Source organism: Oncorhynchus mykiss, chromosome 8, assembly GCF_013265735.2.
Source record: "Oncorhynchus mykiss isolate Arlee chromosome 8, USDA_OmykA_1.1, whole genome shotgun sequence".
In the NCBI taxonomy this organism is placed as follows: domain Eukaryota; kingdom Metazoa; phylum Chordata; class Actinopteri; order Salmoniformes; family Salmonidae; genus Oncorhynchus; species Oncorhynchus mykiss.
The window spans coordinates 61,184,985-61,202,148 of NC_048572.1; the positions used below are offsets into that span (position 1 = coordinate 61,184,985).

General features: G+C 41.5%; 2 protein-coding genes across 3 annotated transcripts; both read right to left on the reverse strand.

The window, feature by feature from the left end:
• si:dkey-97a13.12 (jouberin) lies at positions 1-4,665 on the reverse strand. Of its 2 annotated transcripts, XM_021613195.2 has the most exons (5): positions 4,342-4,665; positions 3,958-4,001; positions 2,782-2,949; positions 893-984; positions 1-687 (listed from the first exon to the last, which is right to left on the reverse strand). In XM_021613195.2, the coding sequence occupies exons 1-5, from the start codon at positions 4,406-4,408 to the stop codon at positions 480-482; spliced, it is 579 nt and encodes a 192-aa protein (XP_021468870.2). In that variant the 5' UTR covers positions 4,409-4,665; the 3' UTR covers positions 1-479. The 2 variants fall into 2 exon arrangements, with proteins under 2 accessions (XP_021468870.2, XP_021468871.2); XM_021613196.2 differs by lacking the exon at positions 3,958-4,001 and having other exon boundaries at positions 8-687; positions 4,342-4,662.
• Positions 4,666-4,847: 182 nt separating this feature from the next.
• Positions 4,848-16,013, reverse strand: adhfe1 (alcohol dehydrogenase iron containing 1). Its single transcript, XM_021613197.2, has 14 exons — positions 15,883-16,013; positions 15,645-15,682; positions 13,949-13,992; positions 13,617-13,670; positions 13,212-13,366; positions 12,613-12,809; positions 12,210-12,287; positions 11,949-12,054; positions 9,483-9,635; positions 9,231-9,329; positions 9,014-9,092; positions 6,663-6,759; positions 6,275-6,432; positions 4,848-6,067 (listed from the first exon to the last, which is right to left on the reverse strand). The coding sequence occupies exons 1-14, from the start codon at positions 15,933-15,935 to the stop codon at positions 5,984-5,986; spliced, it is 1,395 nt and encodes a 464-aa protein (XP_021468872.1). The 5' UTR covers positions 15,936-16,013; the 3' UTR covers positions 4,848-5,983.
• Between the last annotated feature and the right edge of the window lie 1,151 nt (positions 16,014-17,164).

The window sequence follows — 17,164 nt, forward strand, 5'->3', positions numbered from 1 at the left end:
TTCCCACTGTAGAGGAGTGTGTTTTGCTTGTGAGTGCCTGAAGACTGGGTGGGCAGGAAGCTCAATCATACTATGAAGACGGCAAACAATGATGTAACATTACAATGTATTTTGTTCAAATATAATATATGCAATATGTACAAATTAAAGTGAAGCAGCAGTGCAAATAACAATGGGGTAAAAACAGCTAACAAATAAGGGATCACAGTTGGCTATTAACAGTAGAGAAGAAGACTGACAGAACATGTACTTTGCTGTACTCCATTCATCTCAATGGTGAATAGAGGATAAACATACTCCAGAACAAGTAGTGTAACATGTCACACCCTTATGATTGATATTTCACTATTACCCCAAAATATGACAGCTATAATAGCTCCAGTTTTGTGAAGTTTGTGTTTTGATGAACCTAACAGCCATGGAAACTAACACAGAAGAAAGGGCTGCACATACATGATACAATTCTTAGAGATAAACAATCAGTCAGGTTCAAATGCTACATTGATGGAGCAATTTACATCTCCCAGTCCCTGGGTGTCAATCTTCCTCCGGTGGCCCTTGGACAGCACACGGTGCAACAGGCTAGGGGAGCTGTGGGCCGAGCCTGACTTTGAGGAGGCCTCGTGTCCCAGGGCCCGGAAGAGGCTTTCTTTCTCATGCCTGGGGACCTTTGGAGTACTACGACCGCTGCATACATAAAGAGGGAAACAAACACAGAGGGTTTCTTGTTGATTCTCATTGACCCAATATATAGAAGTCCTATTGGATGGGAAAACTGCATACGGTGGTAGTTTTTTGACTATACTGAGGACAACTACAATCAACTGAAGTCAATCCTCTCTGTGGTTTGTTGGGTGGGGAGGAGGTGAGATAGGATCACAGATGTTCTCACCTTGTGCAGCCACATGGGGCATCAGGAGCTGCATCCTTGGATGAACTCTGTAACGAGCTTGGATTGGCATTCACCGGCTCATGATCATCACTCTGTAAACCCATACCAAAATTAGACCTTCTGGTCAACGTCCATGATTACATCATCAAGCTTTTGTCCAACAACTAGTTGGGACGGTTTATTTCTGTAGAGTTAATTGCCAGGAAGCTATGTTATATACTGTTGAAGTCGGAAGTTTACATACACTTAGGTTGGAGTCATTAAAACTCGTTTTTCAACCACTTCACAAGTTTCTTGTTAACAAACTATAGCTTTGGCAAGTCGGTTAGGACATCTACTTTCTGTGTGCGTGACAAGCTATTTTTCTAACAATTGTTTACAGACAGATTGTTTCACTTATAATTCACTGTATCAATTCCAGTGGGTCAGAAGTTTACATACACCAAGTTGACTGTGCATTTAAACAGCTTGGAAAATTCCAGAAAATGATGTCATGGCTTTAGAAGCTTCTGATAGGCTAATTAACATCATTTGAGTCAATTGTAGGTGTACCTGTGGATGTATTTCAAGGCCTACCATCAAACTCAGTGCCTCTTTGCTTCACATCATCAGAAAAAAAATGGTAGACCTCCACAAGTCTGGTTCATCCTTGGGAGCAATTTCCAAACGCCTGAAGGTACCACATTCAACTGTACAAACAATAGTACGCAAGTATAAACACCATGGGACCAAGCAGCTGTCATTACCGCTCAGGAAGGAGACGCGTTCTGTCTCCTAGAGATTAACCTACTTTGGTGTGAAAAGTGCAAATCAATCGCAGAACAACAGCAAAGGACCTTGTGAAGATGCTGGAGGAAACAGGTACAAAAGTATCTATATCCACAGTACAACAAGTCCTATATTGACATAACCTGAAAGGCCGCTCAGCAAGGAAGAAGCCACTGCTCCAAAACCGCCATAAAAAAGCCAGACTACGGTTTGCAACTGCACATGGGGACAAAGATCGTACTTTTTGGAGAAATGTCCTCTGGCCTGCAAGCTGAAGAACACCATCCCAACCGTGAAGCACGGGGGGGGCAGCATCATGTTGTGGGGGTGCTTTGCTGCAGGAGGGACTGGTGCACTACACAAACGTGGATTACGTGGATATATTGAAGCAACATCTCAAGACATCAGTCAGGAAGTTAATGCTTGGGCGCAAATGGGTCTTCCAAATGGACAATGACCCCAAGCATACTTCCAAGGTTGTGGCAAAATGGCTTAAGGACAACAAAGTCAAGGTATTGGAGTGGCCATCACAAAGCCCTGACCTCAATCCTATAGAAATGTTGTGGGCAGAACTGAAAAGGCGTGTGTGAGCAAGGTGGCCTACAAACCTGACTCAGTTACACTAGCTCTGTCAGGAGGAATGGGCCAAAATTCACCCAACTTATTGTGGGAAGCTTGTGGAAGTCTACCCTACACGTTTGACCCAAGTTAAACCATTTAAAGGCAATGCTACCCAAATACTAATTGAGTGTATGTAAAGTTCTGACCCACTGGGAATGTGATGAAAGAGATAAAAGCTGAAATAAATCACTCTACTATTATTCTGACATTTCAAATTCTTAAAATAAAGTAGTGATCCTAACCGACCTAAGACAGGGAATTTTTAATGTCAGGAATTGTGAAAAACTGAATTTAAGGCTAAGGTGTATGTAAACTTCCGACTTCAACTGTATCTACACAGTAAGTTCTACACTGTCAAAACATTACTCATCTCTTTTTAGTCCAATATCTGGATGAGCAACAAACCTTAATGAAAGGTTGTTCACAAAACAAAAATATAAAAAACATTCTACATTCCTTTTTTTAATCTTGCTTTTCAGCAGTCAGGGGAAAAACCTTACCTGGTTCAGTCTGGTCACACATGCGGTTGGAAAGTACCCCTCTGCCCCGTTCTGTAGACGCCCGAACCACCACGAGGGCTCATCTCTGAAGAGAACTTGGATGATGTCACCCTGACAGAGTTGAAGTTCATCTGGCCATTGAGGCCTGTAGTTGACTGCTGCTACTACCTGAAGGAGAAGAAGTAAGATGCCACTGTAACTCAGTAAGAGACAAAGTACTACTCAAGGAATAGTTGACCTATTTTTGGTTCCAACTTCAAAAAACACTTTCATTTGTTAATGCAAGATAATAAGAGTTGAGGATGCTCTCTCCCTTTACCTGAGACAACTGAAGTTACAGCTCATTGCACTCAGAATATTACATCATGCTACAAATCCTATTCTTGAGATTTAATTAATATACTTAATTAATTAATTGTCTATCTTGATGAACCAACAGGTTACAGAGGCCAAACCCAGCCACTGCGCTTTCATTCAAAATGTCCCCACAGAAGACCAGATAAGAGGATTATCTTGTCTTAAATTACAAGTACTGTATATCCTTACACTGACATCAGTGACATGTAACTTTTGCCAGGAGAGAGACAATACCGTGGACAGTGTATTTGTTGCTCTAAATAAAAACAGGAGTTACTGTACAGTTTATGAGCACAGAAGTTTGATAATAATTTGTTACTGAAAGAGAGGGATAAGAGTCTATCTAGGTCTCCTGTTCCTCATGTCTGTCAACAGTCCAAGGCTCGCTGGAGTTGATCTCCTTTAAATAACCAATAGAGAGAGCTATATATAGAAGGTCCTTAGCTGTGATGTGGAAAAAGGAGAGGGGGTCAAGGCCTGCCTAGAGGAGTAGACTACACTGCTTCCCTCAAGTCATTCCCTTATGTCACTTTCTGCTGAGAAAGTCCACCAATCACATCAGACTAATCTTGCTAAATCAATTCTAAGTAGATCTTCTAGCTCTACTGTATACCGTATATTGTTGTCACTGTGTTCATCTTATCATCCATTCATGTTGTTGCTCCATTCCTCTAGTCTAAATGACAACACATCTTGATCCTCTGCAGAACGTCACCCTGACACTGGATCGTTCACATCTGTGCTTGCTATATATTTGATGTTCTGGTTGCGACTTACTATACATGTAGCTCTATCAATAATGAGAAATCATTAACATACCTTCACTGCTTCCCTAGGCCTGTATCTTGTTCTTGCTCTACAAGCTGATAAAAAAGGGTAGATATGAAGTCATAAAGAGCTGTTAGGCAAGATGACAGCAAAACTATGATAGGCTACTGAAAACCAGTCAATGAAAATACCCTGAAAAAGCAAATAAATGAATCCTCTATGCACAATAACAACCTCAATAAAGACCAGGACAGTATGACAACATGAGACTAGTCCAAAATAGAACTGGGGCCATAATGGATCAAGAGTTTCAGAGTACTCTAGGATAAGTTACTTCCTCTTCATGCATTCTTATTCATTGTGATTCAAGGCAAAACTGATCCTAAATCAGCACTCATACACTGAGAAACAGAGAGGATTGCAGGTGGTACTCACCTTGTGGGGAGAAGACAGTGGTGAATACCTCAAAGTGCCCATCACTCTGCACGTAGATCTTCTGCATCCTCTCCTGCTGTGTCTGAGACACTGTCTGGCAGCTCCACACTATTGCACGCCGCTTTAAATAACACCAGTGTCACTAATCCCACCGCACAGAAACACAGTAACACATACCCTTTCTCTCCATCACACACACACCCTTTCTATCCATCACACATACACACCTCACACGCATGTCACACACACACCCTTTCTATCCATCACACACACGCAAGTCGCATAAAGTGTTTCTTCGAACTCGCTGACACCTTTGAATCTATTTTCATCTGCAATCTGTCATTTTGAGTCAAACGAATACGATGACGCGAAACAAAAAGACTGATCCACCATTAACATTTTAAATCATTGCCATGTAAAAAACAAGTATAATGTACTGCAGATTTTTTTTCTGTCTACTCATTCATTTGTAGCCCACACACAAAAAAAGTGTTCACACATTTAAATTACCATTAATTAAATCGCAATACTTCATTTATTGAAATTCTTATTTTCTTATTCAGAAAAAATAAAATGTGACATATGAACAGGAGTGAAAAAAGTAGAAACATTGCCAAGACAAGCAAAGAAAACAGAAACTAAAATGATTTAATGATTTTATGGGATCAGAGTCATGTACGTTTTGAATATAAATGATTATGGATCCTAAAATGCATTTATTTTGACATCCAGTTATCAAATGTATTTATATAGCCCTTCGTACATCAGCTGATATCTCAAAGTGCTGTACAGAAACCCAGCGTAAAACCGCAAACAGCAAGCAATGCAGGTGTAGAAGCACGGTGGCTAGGAAAAACTCCCTAGAAAGGAGTTGTGTCCTGCTTTACATCAAGACCTAACGGTAACGAGGATTTAGCGTAACTCCATTTCCATGTCAATATACAGAATCTATCATTAATAAGGATAGATATCATTGCACCCTATTCCCTATATAGTGCACCAGTTTTGACCAAAAGTGAATAGGATGCCATTTGGGATGCACTGATATTCTGTATCATATTGATACCTTAACTTGGCTCTCTTTCTCTCAATGGACCTTAAAAGCTCTCCTAGTGTGCTCTCCTGGGTTAACCTACTTGAAAGCAGCCAGATCAGACTTTCTTAGCATTAGGGCACACTTTACATAACAGTTAACCTGAGTAATCTGGAAACTAGATTTTTAAAAATAGTACACTTCTAAGAATGACGCAACACTGTCATAACAATGTAGTCCACTCCAGACCAGTAGTCTATTCTCAAATTAATGGGGAGGGGAACATGACAGCAACGGTGTACTATATTGTAGTAAATACAAATCAAAACCAACATTTGAAATTGGGGTAATATACTGTATAATCAAATAAGGAACCTTATAATTTAATTGTATCTATCAATAAAAGGAGGATGGGATGGCAAACCGGTGGGAGGCTACGTTTTAAATGGCACCCTATTCCCTATATAGTGCCCAATGTTTAACCAGAGCCCTATGGGTCCTGGTTAAAAGTAGTGTGCTGTATAGGGAATAGCACAGAGTCCTTTGGGCTCTCATCATCTCACACAGGTACAGTATGAGAGTGGGTAATGACGCATAAGAGAGCCAGTCTTAGTACAGCTTCAGGGAGGCCTCAAACAAATTAGTCAAATCTTCCTCTGTGTGTTCCCTAGGAGACAGCTTGGTCACCCTTTCCTGCAAGAGACCATAGTGACACAATCAGGGGCAGACACAGGAAATACCAGTCAGAAAAGAGACATAGTACATGTAATGAAAAAGGAAAGTAGCACTAGCACACTAAACTCTCCTTGCTTGTGGGTTTATTACCAACATCTGGGCTCAATAGTCTTAAACAGGGCGTGAAAGAACATGTCTTGCACATTTAATGTGAAACATTTCTACCTGAGGTATTGTTCCTCTCACTAGGTCAGGTATGTCATCCTTGGTGTAGCCGACAGCACTCAGACCGTCCTCTACCTTCAGGTCATAGAGGAACTGTCTCAGGGTGTCGGCCAGGAGCAGCCCAGCGTCCTCCCTCTTGGTGTTGCTCACGTCAGCCCCTGAGGAGAGACATGGAGGGGTGTGAGCTTGACGTCACAAAATCAGCGAGGAAACAATAGTGCCACGCATGCATGACACCTCTTAATGCACCTGTCCAGAGCACTGTTTATGGTATAGATTACCATTTGAGACTAAGCAATGGTAAAAGGAAATTACAATTGAGAATATATTTGTGTTAGTATTTAATGACAACACTGTTGGGGGTGTTGTAGTGAAGAGTTGCTGTTACCAAGTATCTCTGCTGCCTCCAGGTGGCGCTCTGGACACATACTGGCAGTGAAGGCAAAGACAGCAGGAGAGGTCAGAACCACAGACAGACCATGAGGCTATGGGACAGAAGAGCAACACATGGGAACTATTAATGCTTGATAGTTAAACTGTGAATGGAGATACATATTTCTGAAACAATATATTTGTTATATACAGTTAACTGCCAAAATAAAGGAAACACTTCAGTAAATGAGGGATACTAAGTATAATGAACAAAAATATAAACAACAATTTCAAAGATTTTACTGAGTTACAGATCATATAAGGAAATCAGTCAAATTAAATCAATTAAATTCAAATCTATGGATTTCACATGACTGGGTAGGGGTGCAGCTAGGTGGCTGGTATCAGACAATCCCGCAGATAAAGAAGCCAGATGTGGAGGTCCTGGACTGGCTACACGTGGTCTGCGATTGTGAGGCCGGTTGGACGTAGTTCCAAATTCTCTAAAATGCTGTTGGAGGTGGCTTATGGTAGAGAAATTAACATTTAATTCTCTGGCAACAGCTCTAGTGGACATTCCTGCATGGCAATTGCGCTCTCCCTCAAAACTTGAGACATCTGTTGCATTGTGTTGCGTGACAAAACGGCACATTTTAGAGTGACCTTTTATTGCCCCCAGCACAAGGTGCACCTGTGTAATGATACTGCTGTTTAATAAGTTTCTTGATAAGCCACACCTGTCAGGTGGATGGATTATCTTGGCGAAGGAGAAAAGCTCACTATTAGGAATGTAAACAAATTTGCTCACAACATTTGAGAGAAATAAGCTTTTTGTGCATATGGAAGATTTCTGGGATCTTTAATTTCAGCTCATGTTTCATGGGACCAACACTTTACATTCATGGGACCAACACTAAACATTTCTGTTCAGAATATATATTGAAAGCAGGTGCTTCCACACAGGTGTGGTTCCTGAGTTAATTAAACAATGAACATGCCATCATGCTTTGAGTCAGGCATATAAATGCCCAGTTGCCAAGTATTTTGGCTACTATGGCTAGAAGAAGACATCTCCGTGACTTTGAAAGAGGAGACTCAAAGGAGTATAGGGGGTTTAAAGATTGTGTGTCTCAGTCACCAGATCGCAACCCAATTGAACACTTATGGGAGATTCTGGAGAGGCACCTGAGACAGCGTTTTTTCACCACCATCAACAAGATACCAAGTTATGGGCCTCCCGAGTGGCGCAGTGCTAGCTGTGCCACTAGAGATTCTGGGTTCGAGTCCAGGCTCTGTCGCAGCCGGCCGTGACCGGGAGACCAATGGGGCGGCACACAATTGGCCCAGCATCGTCTGGATTAGGGGAGGGTTTGGCCCGGCAGGGATATCCTTGTCCCATCTCGCGACTCCTGTGGCGGGCCAGGCGCAGTGCACGCTGACACGGTCACCAGGTGTATGGTGTTTCCTCCGTCACATTGGTGCGGCTGGATTCTGGGTTAAGTGGGCATTGTGTCAAGAAGCAGTGTGGCTTGGTTGAGTTGTGTTTTGGAGGACGCACGGCTCTTGACCTTCGCCTCTCCCGAGTCCGTACGGTAGTTGCAGCGATGAGACAAGACTGCAACTACCAATTGGATATACTTTGGGGTGAAAAAAAAAAAATAGGTAAATCTTTTTTTCTTAAAGATAAAGAATTATGGAATTTCTCATGGAAGAATGGTCTCGCATCCCTCCAATAGAGTTCCAGACACTTGTAGAATCTATGCAAAGGCAGCCTAACGCCCTATTGAGACACTTACTGTTGGTGTTTCTGTTATGTTGGTGTTTCCTTTATTTTGGCAGTTACCTGAAAATATACACTGAGTATACAAAACATTAAGAACACCTTCCTAATATTGAGTTGCACCCTTGATACAAACCGGTGCGCCTGGCACCTACTACCATACCCTATTCAAAAGGCACTTAAATATTTTGTCTGGCTCATTCACAATCTATTGTCTCAATTGTCTCAAGGCTCAAAAATCCTTCTTTAACCTGTCTCCTCCCCTCCATCTACACTGATTGAAGTGGATTTAACAAGTGACATCAGTAAGGGATCATAGCTTTCACCTGGTCAGTCTATGCAATGGAAAGAGCAGGTGTTCTCAATAGTTTATATACTCAGTGTATATATCAAACATGGAACAGAATACCAATGAAAATACATTATATCAGTGTCAAAACTGTGGTTATAGAGATCATAGATATTTGGAACTAAATATATGGAATTTTCAATTATATAAAAGGTCAAATTTAAAACAGACATTTTTCAATAATAAGATTGCTTTTTTATTGGTTCTAAAATGAAGAAAAGGACCAGAATCGCTTTACCACTACAGGGTGATCCACATTGTAGCCCTTAGCCATGTAAGTCTTCACATTTCCAGCAATAGGATAAGACATACCGTGGCTAGAAAATGAACAAAAAGCCTCTCATCAGTCACATTAACCATCAATCACAGGACACACTGTAACTATTCATATAAGGAAGGGGATGCGTGCAGTTTCAATCATTATGAAGGTGTAATGAGCCATATGTTTACATTACCATAAGTGGACCCCAGCATTTCCAAACCCGATCCCGGCAAACACACTGGCAAGATGCATGCTGGACCTGGCCTTTACATCCTCAGCATCGTTCACCGCCCTTAGAGGGAGAAAGTGAACAGTTAATGACGTCGCCTACATCAGCACTAATAATAAGAAACCACTGATAATAATATTCACAATAGACAGTAGTGATTTTTAGAGGATAAAACTGTGGAATAACTAATGGAGGCCTCATCAGGAAGGCGTTTACCGTTTCATGTACTTGGCCACTACATTCAGAGCATGTCTGGACCAGACATCACTAATGGGGTTACTGCCCTGGTAGGCCGGCCGGTTGATGGGGTTGGGAGGGCAGGGGCTGCGCATGTTGTAGGGAAGAGCCGTGTAGGACTCCAGGGCATGGCTGCATAAGGACACACAAAGAGAACAGATGAAGAAAATAACTTAATCCAACTCCTATTTTTCTAATCAGTCACTTCTATCTGGCACCACCTTGGCGTTATAAGAGCACAGAGTGGGGGAAAGGTCAAAGGCCTCTGCAGCATGTCGGTAGAGAGAAGCATGTTGATGAATGAGTTATTTGGCTTATAAGGTTGATAAAAGATGTGAATGTAGCCTTAAAAACATAATAATATGTTACACAGACTGACTGATTGAATGTGATCAATATACACCGCAGTTCAAAAGTTTGGGGTCACTTAAAAATGTCCCTGTTTTGAAAGAAAAGCAATTTTTTTTGTCCATTAAAATAACAGCAAATTGATCAGAAATACAGTGTAGACATTGTTAATGTTGTAAATGACTATTGTAGCTGGAAACTACTGATTTTTAATGGAATATCTACATAGGCGTACAGAGGCCAATTATCAGCAGCCATCACTCCTATGTTCCAATGGCAAGTTGTGTTAGCTAATCCAAGTCTATAATTTTAAAAGGCTAATTGATGATTAGAACACCCTTTTGAAATTATGTTAGCACAGCTGGAAACTGTTGTCCTGATTAAAGAAGCAATAAAACTGGCCTTCTTTAGACTAGTTGAGTATCTGGAGCATCAACATTTGTGGGTTCGATTACAGGCTCAAAATGGGCAGAAACAAATAACTTTCTTCTGAAACTCGTCAGTCTATTCTTGTTCTGAGAAATGAAGGCTATTCCATGCGAGAAATTGACAAGAAACTGAAGATCTGGTACAACGCTGTGTACTACTCCCTTCACAGAACAGCACAAACTGGCCCTAACCAGAATATAAAGGCCTTATTCTAAAATGGATTAAATTGTTCTTTTTTTACTCATCAATCTACACACAATACCTCATAATGACAAAGCAAAAACTGGTTTTTAGATTAAAAATGGAAATATCACATTTACATAAGTATTCAGACCCTTTACTCAGTACTTTGTTGAAGCACCTTTGGCAACGATTACAGCCTTGAGTCTTCTTGGCTAGGACGCTAAAATGTGTATGTGACCAATAACATTTTATTTTTTTGGGAGGTTTGTCCCATTCTTCTCTGCAGATCCTCTCAAGCTCTGTCAGGTTGGATGGGGAGCGTCGCTGCACAGCTATTTTCAGGTCTCTCCAGAGGTGTTAGATCGGGTTCAAGTCCGGGCTCTGGCTAGGCCACTCAAGGATATTCAGAGACTTGTCCTGAAGCCACTCCTGCGTTGTCTTGGCTGTTTGCTTAGGGTTGTTGTCCTGTTGGAAGGTCAACCTTCGCCCCAGTGAGGTCCTGAGTACTCTGAAGCAAGTATTCATCAACAATCTCTCTGTACTTTCCTCTGTTCATCTTTCCCTCGATCATGACTAGTCTCCCAGTAACTGCCACTGAAAAACATCCCCACAGCATGATGCTGCCACCACCATGCTTCCCCGTAGGGATGGTGCCAGGTTTCCTCCAGATGTGACCCTTGGCATTCAGGCCAAAGAGTTCAATCTTGGTTTCGTAAGACCTGAGAATATTGTTTCTCATGGCCTTTTGGCAAACTCCAAGCGGGCTGTCATGTGCCTTTTATTGAGGAGTGGCTGCCGTCTGGCCACTCTACCAAAAAGGCCTGATTGGTGGAGTGCTGCAGAGATGGTTGTCCTTCTGAAACGTTCTCCTATCTCCACAGACGAACTCTGGCGCGGTCAGTGACCATCGTCCCTTCTCCCCGATTGCTCAGTTTGGCTAGGCGGCCAGCTCTAGGAAGAGTCTTGGTGGTTCCAAACTTCCATTTAAAAATGGAGGCCACTGTGTTCTTGGGGACCAATGCTGCAGAAATCTTTTGGCACCCTTCCCCAGATCCTCAACACAATCCTGTGTTGGAGCCCAAGGACAATTCCTTTGACCTCATGGCTTGGTTTTTGCTCTGACATGCACTGTCAACTGTGGGACCTTATATAGACAGGTGTGTGCCTTTCATCTCTAATCAAATTAATTTACCACAGGTGGATTCCAATCAAGTCGTAGAAACATCTCAAGGATGATCAATGGAAACAGAATGCACCTGAGCTCAATTTCGAGTCTCATAGCAAAGGGTCTGAATACTTATGTAAATAAGATATTTCAGTTTTTGCTAAAACTCTGTTTTCGCTTTATCATTAAGGCGAATTGTGTGTAGATTGATGAGACATTTAAAAAAAATGTTTTGAATAAGGCTGTAAAGTAACAAAATGTTGAAAAGGGGAAGGGGGCTGAATACTTTACGAATGCACTGAATACAGTATTTTACATACCATAGCACATCAAAACCACTATTGGCAGCCACCCTCTCGGGCATATGCAGAGTGTGGAGAGGATCCACTATTCCAAGAGTCGGCTTAATGGCTCGGCTGGCTATGCCTGAATAGATGAACCAGAAGACAAGCAAGTCATACTGAGTCATTGAATGAAACATTGCAACATACAGTATGAATTTAATTATCATTTGAATGTGAGGCCAGCAATGCAACTAAGGAGAGAGATAGCTGTGCCCTGACAACGTGTTTTTTTTTTACCAGTTTTTGCTTTCAGCTTTTCGAAGTCGAAGATCGCAACACCTGTTGTCTCACTGCCAGTTCCTGCTGTTGTGGGAACTTAAGAGAAAAATAGTTGCCATGTGACTAACATGTACAAGTTTAGCCTATATTAGGAAAACTGCATATCTGCACATCCATTCAATTGTTCTAAAAGTGTATGACATATTAATTTCCTCCCTGAGAGGATTTGAGGTGTAGTCTAACAAGATCAGGTGTGCACAACCATCCACAAAAAAATCTCTCTAATCTATAATAGTCAAAGTAAAGACACATTTATATACAGTGTACATACAACAGATTCTAAATGGTTCAGTGTACCAGGGTCAGTTAGTTCCTAAACCTATTAACCTCAGTGTGTATTCGTGACTGAGGGTCATAGTACCTGCGATCAGGGGCTTGAGAACACCTGTAATAGGCTTTGCCTTCCCTATAGGCGCATTGACAAAGTCTAGAAAATCCGCATCGGGATGGCAGGCATACAGGTTGGCAGCTTTACAGGTGTCAATCACTGAGCCTCCACCCACAGCAACGTAAATGTCAAACGTTTCTTTCTTCGCAAAAGCTATGGCCTCCTTGAAGCTGTATAGTAAAGAGTGAAAGTGATTACTTTATTGAAAATTCATCCCTCGATTTACTTTTTGATTACGCTTCTCATCCATACATTTACTCCAAATGAGGAAAAACTAGAATCAATATCAAATGTAATGATGAAATTCCAGTCAAGATGTATGACATACCTTGGTGTAGGTACTGTATGTAGGCTGTCATTGTAAATAAGAATTTGTTCTTAACTGACTTGCCTAGTTAAATAAAATAAAAAAAAATACAAAGTAATTGAAAAGAAGTTTCCCAAATGGCACTCTATTCCCTATATACGGTAGTGCATTACTTGTGACCAGAGCCCTATGGACCCTGCTCTGTTCAAAAGTAGTGCACTATATAGGGAATAGCTAGGGTGCCAATTGGAACGCACAGGGTTACCTGGAGTCTGTTGGCTCCACCCGAACATTGTCATAAACTTTGTAGTTAACCCCGTTCTGAACTAGAGACTCCAACACGGCCTCGACAGGAGAGAGCTGAGACAGATTATTGTCCGTCATCAGACACACATTACGGGCTCCCATGTTCTGAAGATCCTGCAATTTTAAAGAAAATCACAAAATAGGAGAGTGTTATTCACACCTTAGACAAAATCTTATATGATTCATGTTCAAAGCATTATATGCAAATTCAATTTTAGGCCTGTTCATGTCTCTTCTATTATTGACACTTTTTACTTGTGAACACAACCCCTTACCATTTAGGAAGAACAATTATATTATGTAAACATGAGTTGTTTAATATCTTGTCAAGAATAGCATCAACAAATAGCAGAGACTTATTTACCATACCAATTTCCCGTGTGACACCCTCTCCATATCTAATGTTTGAGCTCGCCATCTGAAACCAAATAATAACATAAAAAATATGGTTAACGTTGGCCAACATCCCAAGGAAGAATACCGTTGACTACTTTTCATTAATAAAATAGAGAAATAGATATCTTAGAAAAGTGTCAGTTCACTTTTTTTTTTTTTGCAGTACTTTAGCCTAAAGACTACTTTAATTAATAACCGTCATGTCTGCTTATTAGTAGGGCTTATTTAATTATTTTGAAAAGCTTCTGTGGCCATGTCAAAGTCAGATGAGTGAAAATATGGTTAAATAGTTCAAGTTACCTCAAATGCATAATCCGTTTTTCTTCCACAGTCATGTCCTGAAGCTAGAGCACAAACATTACAACTTTAAAACATGTTGTGACAGGGTAAAAACCACACTTTTGTTCCATGTTTTTATGGACCCTAATTAGTGGTTCACATGTACACATTTCTTTATTTTTTAAAGTGACAGTGTACTGTCCTCCTTGAGGTGTTTCTAACCAAAAAAAGATAGCCAAAATCCATTCAAGAACTGAACCAGAGTCAGGGATAGGTTTTCCGTAAACCTCTGGTTTTAATAGATAAACCGGTCGTCAGTTGACACATTGGTGGGGCTGGCTGCCGGGGTAAGCTGGCGGATGTTAAGAAGCGCGGTTTGGCGGGTCATGTTTCAAGGATGCATGCCTCGACCTTTGCCTGCCGAGCCCGTTGGGGAGTTACAGCGATGAGACTAGCTCGATATTGGGGAGAAATTGTGGGTAAAATAAAAAAAATAAGTGCCAAGGGCCACTCATTGCGGGTCAATGGGAGCGTGGTAGTGTTTGAGTCCATTGTCGGCGTAGGCGGTATGCTTGAGTCCGAGATGGGCCTCAGATTGGGAGAGGAGGCCCGGGTGCTCTTAGTAGGAAAGGAGCAACCCAGCTGTTTGTGTTGTCTTTTTCAAAATCAAATCAAAACAAATTGATTTATATAGTCCTTCTTACATCAGCTGATATATCAAAGTGCTGTACAGAAACCCAGCCTAAAACCCCAAACAGCAAGCAATGCAGGTGTAGAAGCACGGTGGCTAGGAAAAACTCCCTAGACAGGCCAAAACCTAGGAAGAAACCTAGAGAGGAACCAGGCTATGCGGGGTGGCTAGTCCTCTTCGGGCTTCCTTTGAATTCATGGGAGAAATCACCATGTTGCGCAGCGTTGTCCGGGTTTGTCCTAGGTTGGCCGTAAACTGACTTCACTAGTTAAATACAACAAAATATTTTTTTAAATGTGACAATGAACAACAACCCGAAAGCACTGAATGGTCTGTGTAACCACATGAATAGGTCTACCTCGTGCTGTAGGATGTGTTGATCAACTGATTGATAGGTGTCGGCCTAATGTAGATTGACAAACGTTCCTCTACTGTGGATGCTCGGCAACATGTTTTCGAGCCCGGACTCGCTATAAATGTATTTTATAATAACTGACTGTTACTGCAATACTGCCACCTGTAGGATGATAATGAGTTCTTGACTTTGTTATAGTTGCAATTATGGAAACTTGCAACCATGTTCAAGTCCATCTTCGTCATAATTTATAATTGGCTATGTGGAATTTTGTTCCAGGAAATAATCACTGTCATCTGGTGAGGTTAGCATAGGGCTAACGTGTGCCAGGTGATGGGACCAGCTACAATGCAGCGTTCTTTCAAGTATAAATAAATCAACGATTTGAATTGGCTGATGCGCATTTTGACGCGGAGAAACTGTTTTATAATGTTCGCAATTATGGGCACTGTTTCCTGTTTATTACATCACGTAAGAAAGTAATGAGTGCAACCTAGATACAGATAAATAAAACAGCCCCGGGTGGCGCTAAATCACTAGGTGCATAGAAAACTTGAATGACAGGCAGAACAGAGCTTTTGCACAAGAAGCTGTGTTAGGTGTTACATACATGTTACAATTAACAATAACGGTGTGTTATAATAAAACAGGTTATTTTAACCAACTACTACCTTGATGGAATGTATGAGAATGGGCAGGGCATCTGCACCTGTAAATGGGGGAAAAAACGGCATTTTCATAAACAGTGTAATCATTTGACGCAAACCCGCGAGTGAAACGAAGTTGGGTTGACGTCGATGCTTGCACTGCCATCTGGCTACTACATAACAAGTTAGGTAGGGGCCTAGCTAAATAAGTGCATATAACAATCTTGTATTTGTGCATTTTCGCGATTAGGAATCAACTTACGCTGCTTTTTCAAGTTGCCTGAGCAAATGCACAATCCTGTCGCGTCCTGCCATGTTGTAGTTCTTCCTTCGGCTTTTGGGTTCAACTCGAGGGAGTCGAAGTCTGGAGTTTGAACTGATACACGAGCGCCCCTTACTGTACCGAATGTGAAAAGATATAGGACATGGGTCAGACCTATGACGTTTACCCAAGGCTCTACCACTCACGTCATGATGAGGAAAGCACAATTTCCATTTATTGTAACAGGCAGTAGAGTTAACTTACTGTAAGAGAAAGATGGCCTAGTCCTACTATTCAAAATATAATTTAGGGTAACCAAAGTAGTAATGTTCAATATCAAGTTCAACTCATAGGAAAAGGAGGGCGACTATCAGCTGAAATCACAACCTATCGCCTATGGGTTTAGATTTATTCACTGCACATCATAGGCCTAAGCTATAACTGCATCCTAGTTTTCATACTTGGATGAATAACGATCAATAATAGCATCTCTGCCCTTTACTGCCAGTGAGTGACAGTCAGGCATGTGATTACGTAGCCTACATCAAGTGATGTGAGGAAGAGCACTTTAGACAGTTGGCGTCACGCAACACGCAGCCTAACGGACTGTCAACCCCAAAGTTCCCTTACCACATAGGCTGCCACTGTTGCAGTTGTCACTAGAGAGTGAAAAAAAACGTATTTCCCACCATTTGTCACCATGAAATCTCTCAATTTTCATTCATATCTACTTCCGGTGTCCCCAACAATAAAATAGAAATATGTTTTATTATGGCGGTAATTCTAATTCTGTGGTCCCCTTAACCCTGTGACCTCTAATCTTCCACATATACTGTACAACCTGCAAGGTGCCAGCCCAGAGCCATTATTAATGGTTATATACAGCACTGATACCAGACAATCTAAAGGAAGAGACTGTTTATGTGTAGTGTCTGTCTTGTAAAGGCACCTCTATTCTCCATACCTCCGACACTGATCGTTTCATTCAGCTGGATGGGTTTTTTCCACCAAGTGACTCACAGTGATTTAGTACCTGTGCTGTGTTCACTCGCACCGCTACACTACATGTGTCAGCTCTGGCCGGTGTTAACCAGGGCATGAGGAGATCCGTGTTGAGCCGTGATGATGGTATCAGAGGGGACAGACTAGCCAGGCAGCGAAAGAAACTCCATGTCCTTAGCCTGCTTTAAAAAGAGCAATTTCCCTGTGCCCTTTCAGTCTCAGTGTGGTGCAGCCAGCACCATTTCTCTGAGACTGTGATACAGGTGGCTGTTCCAAATGG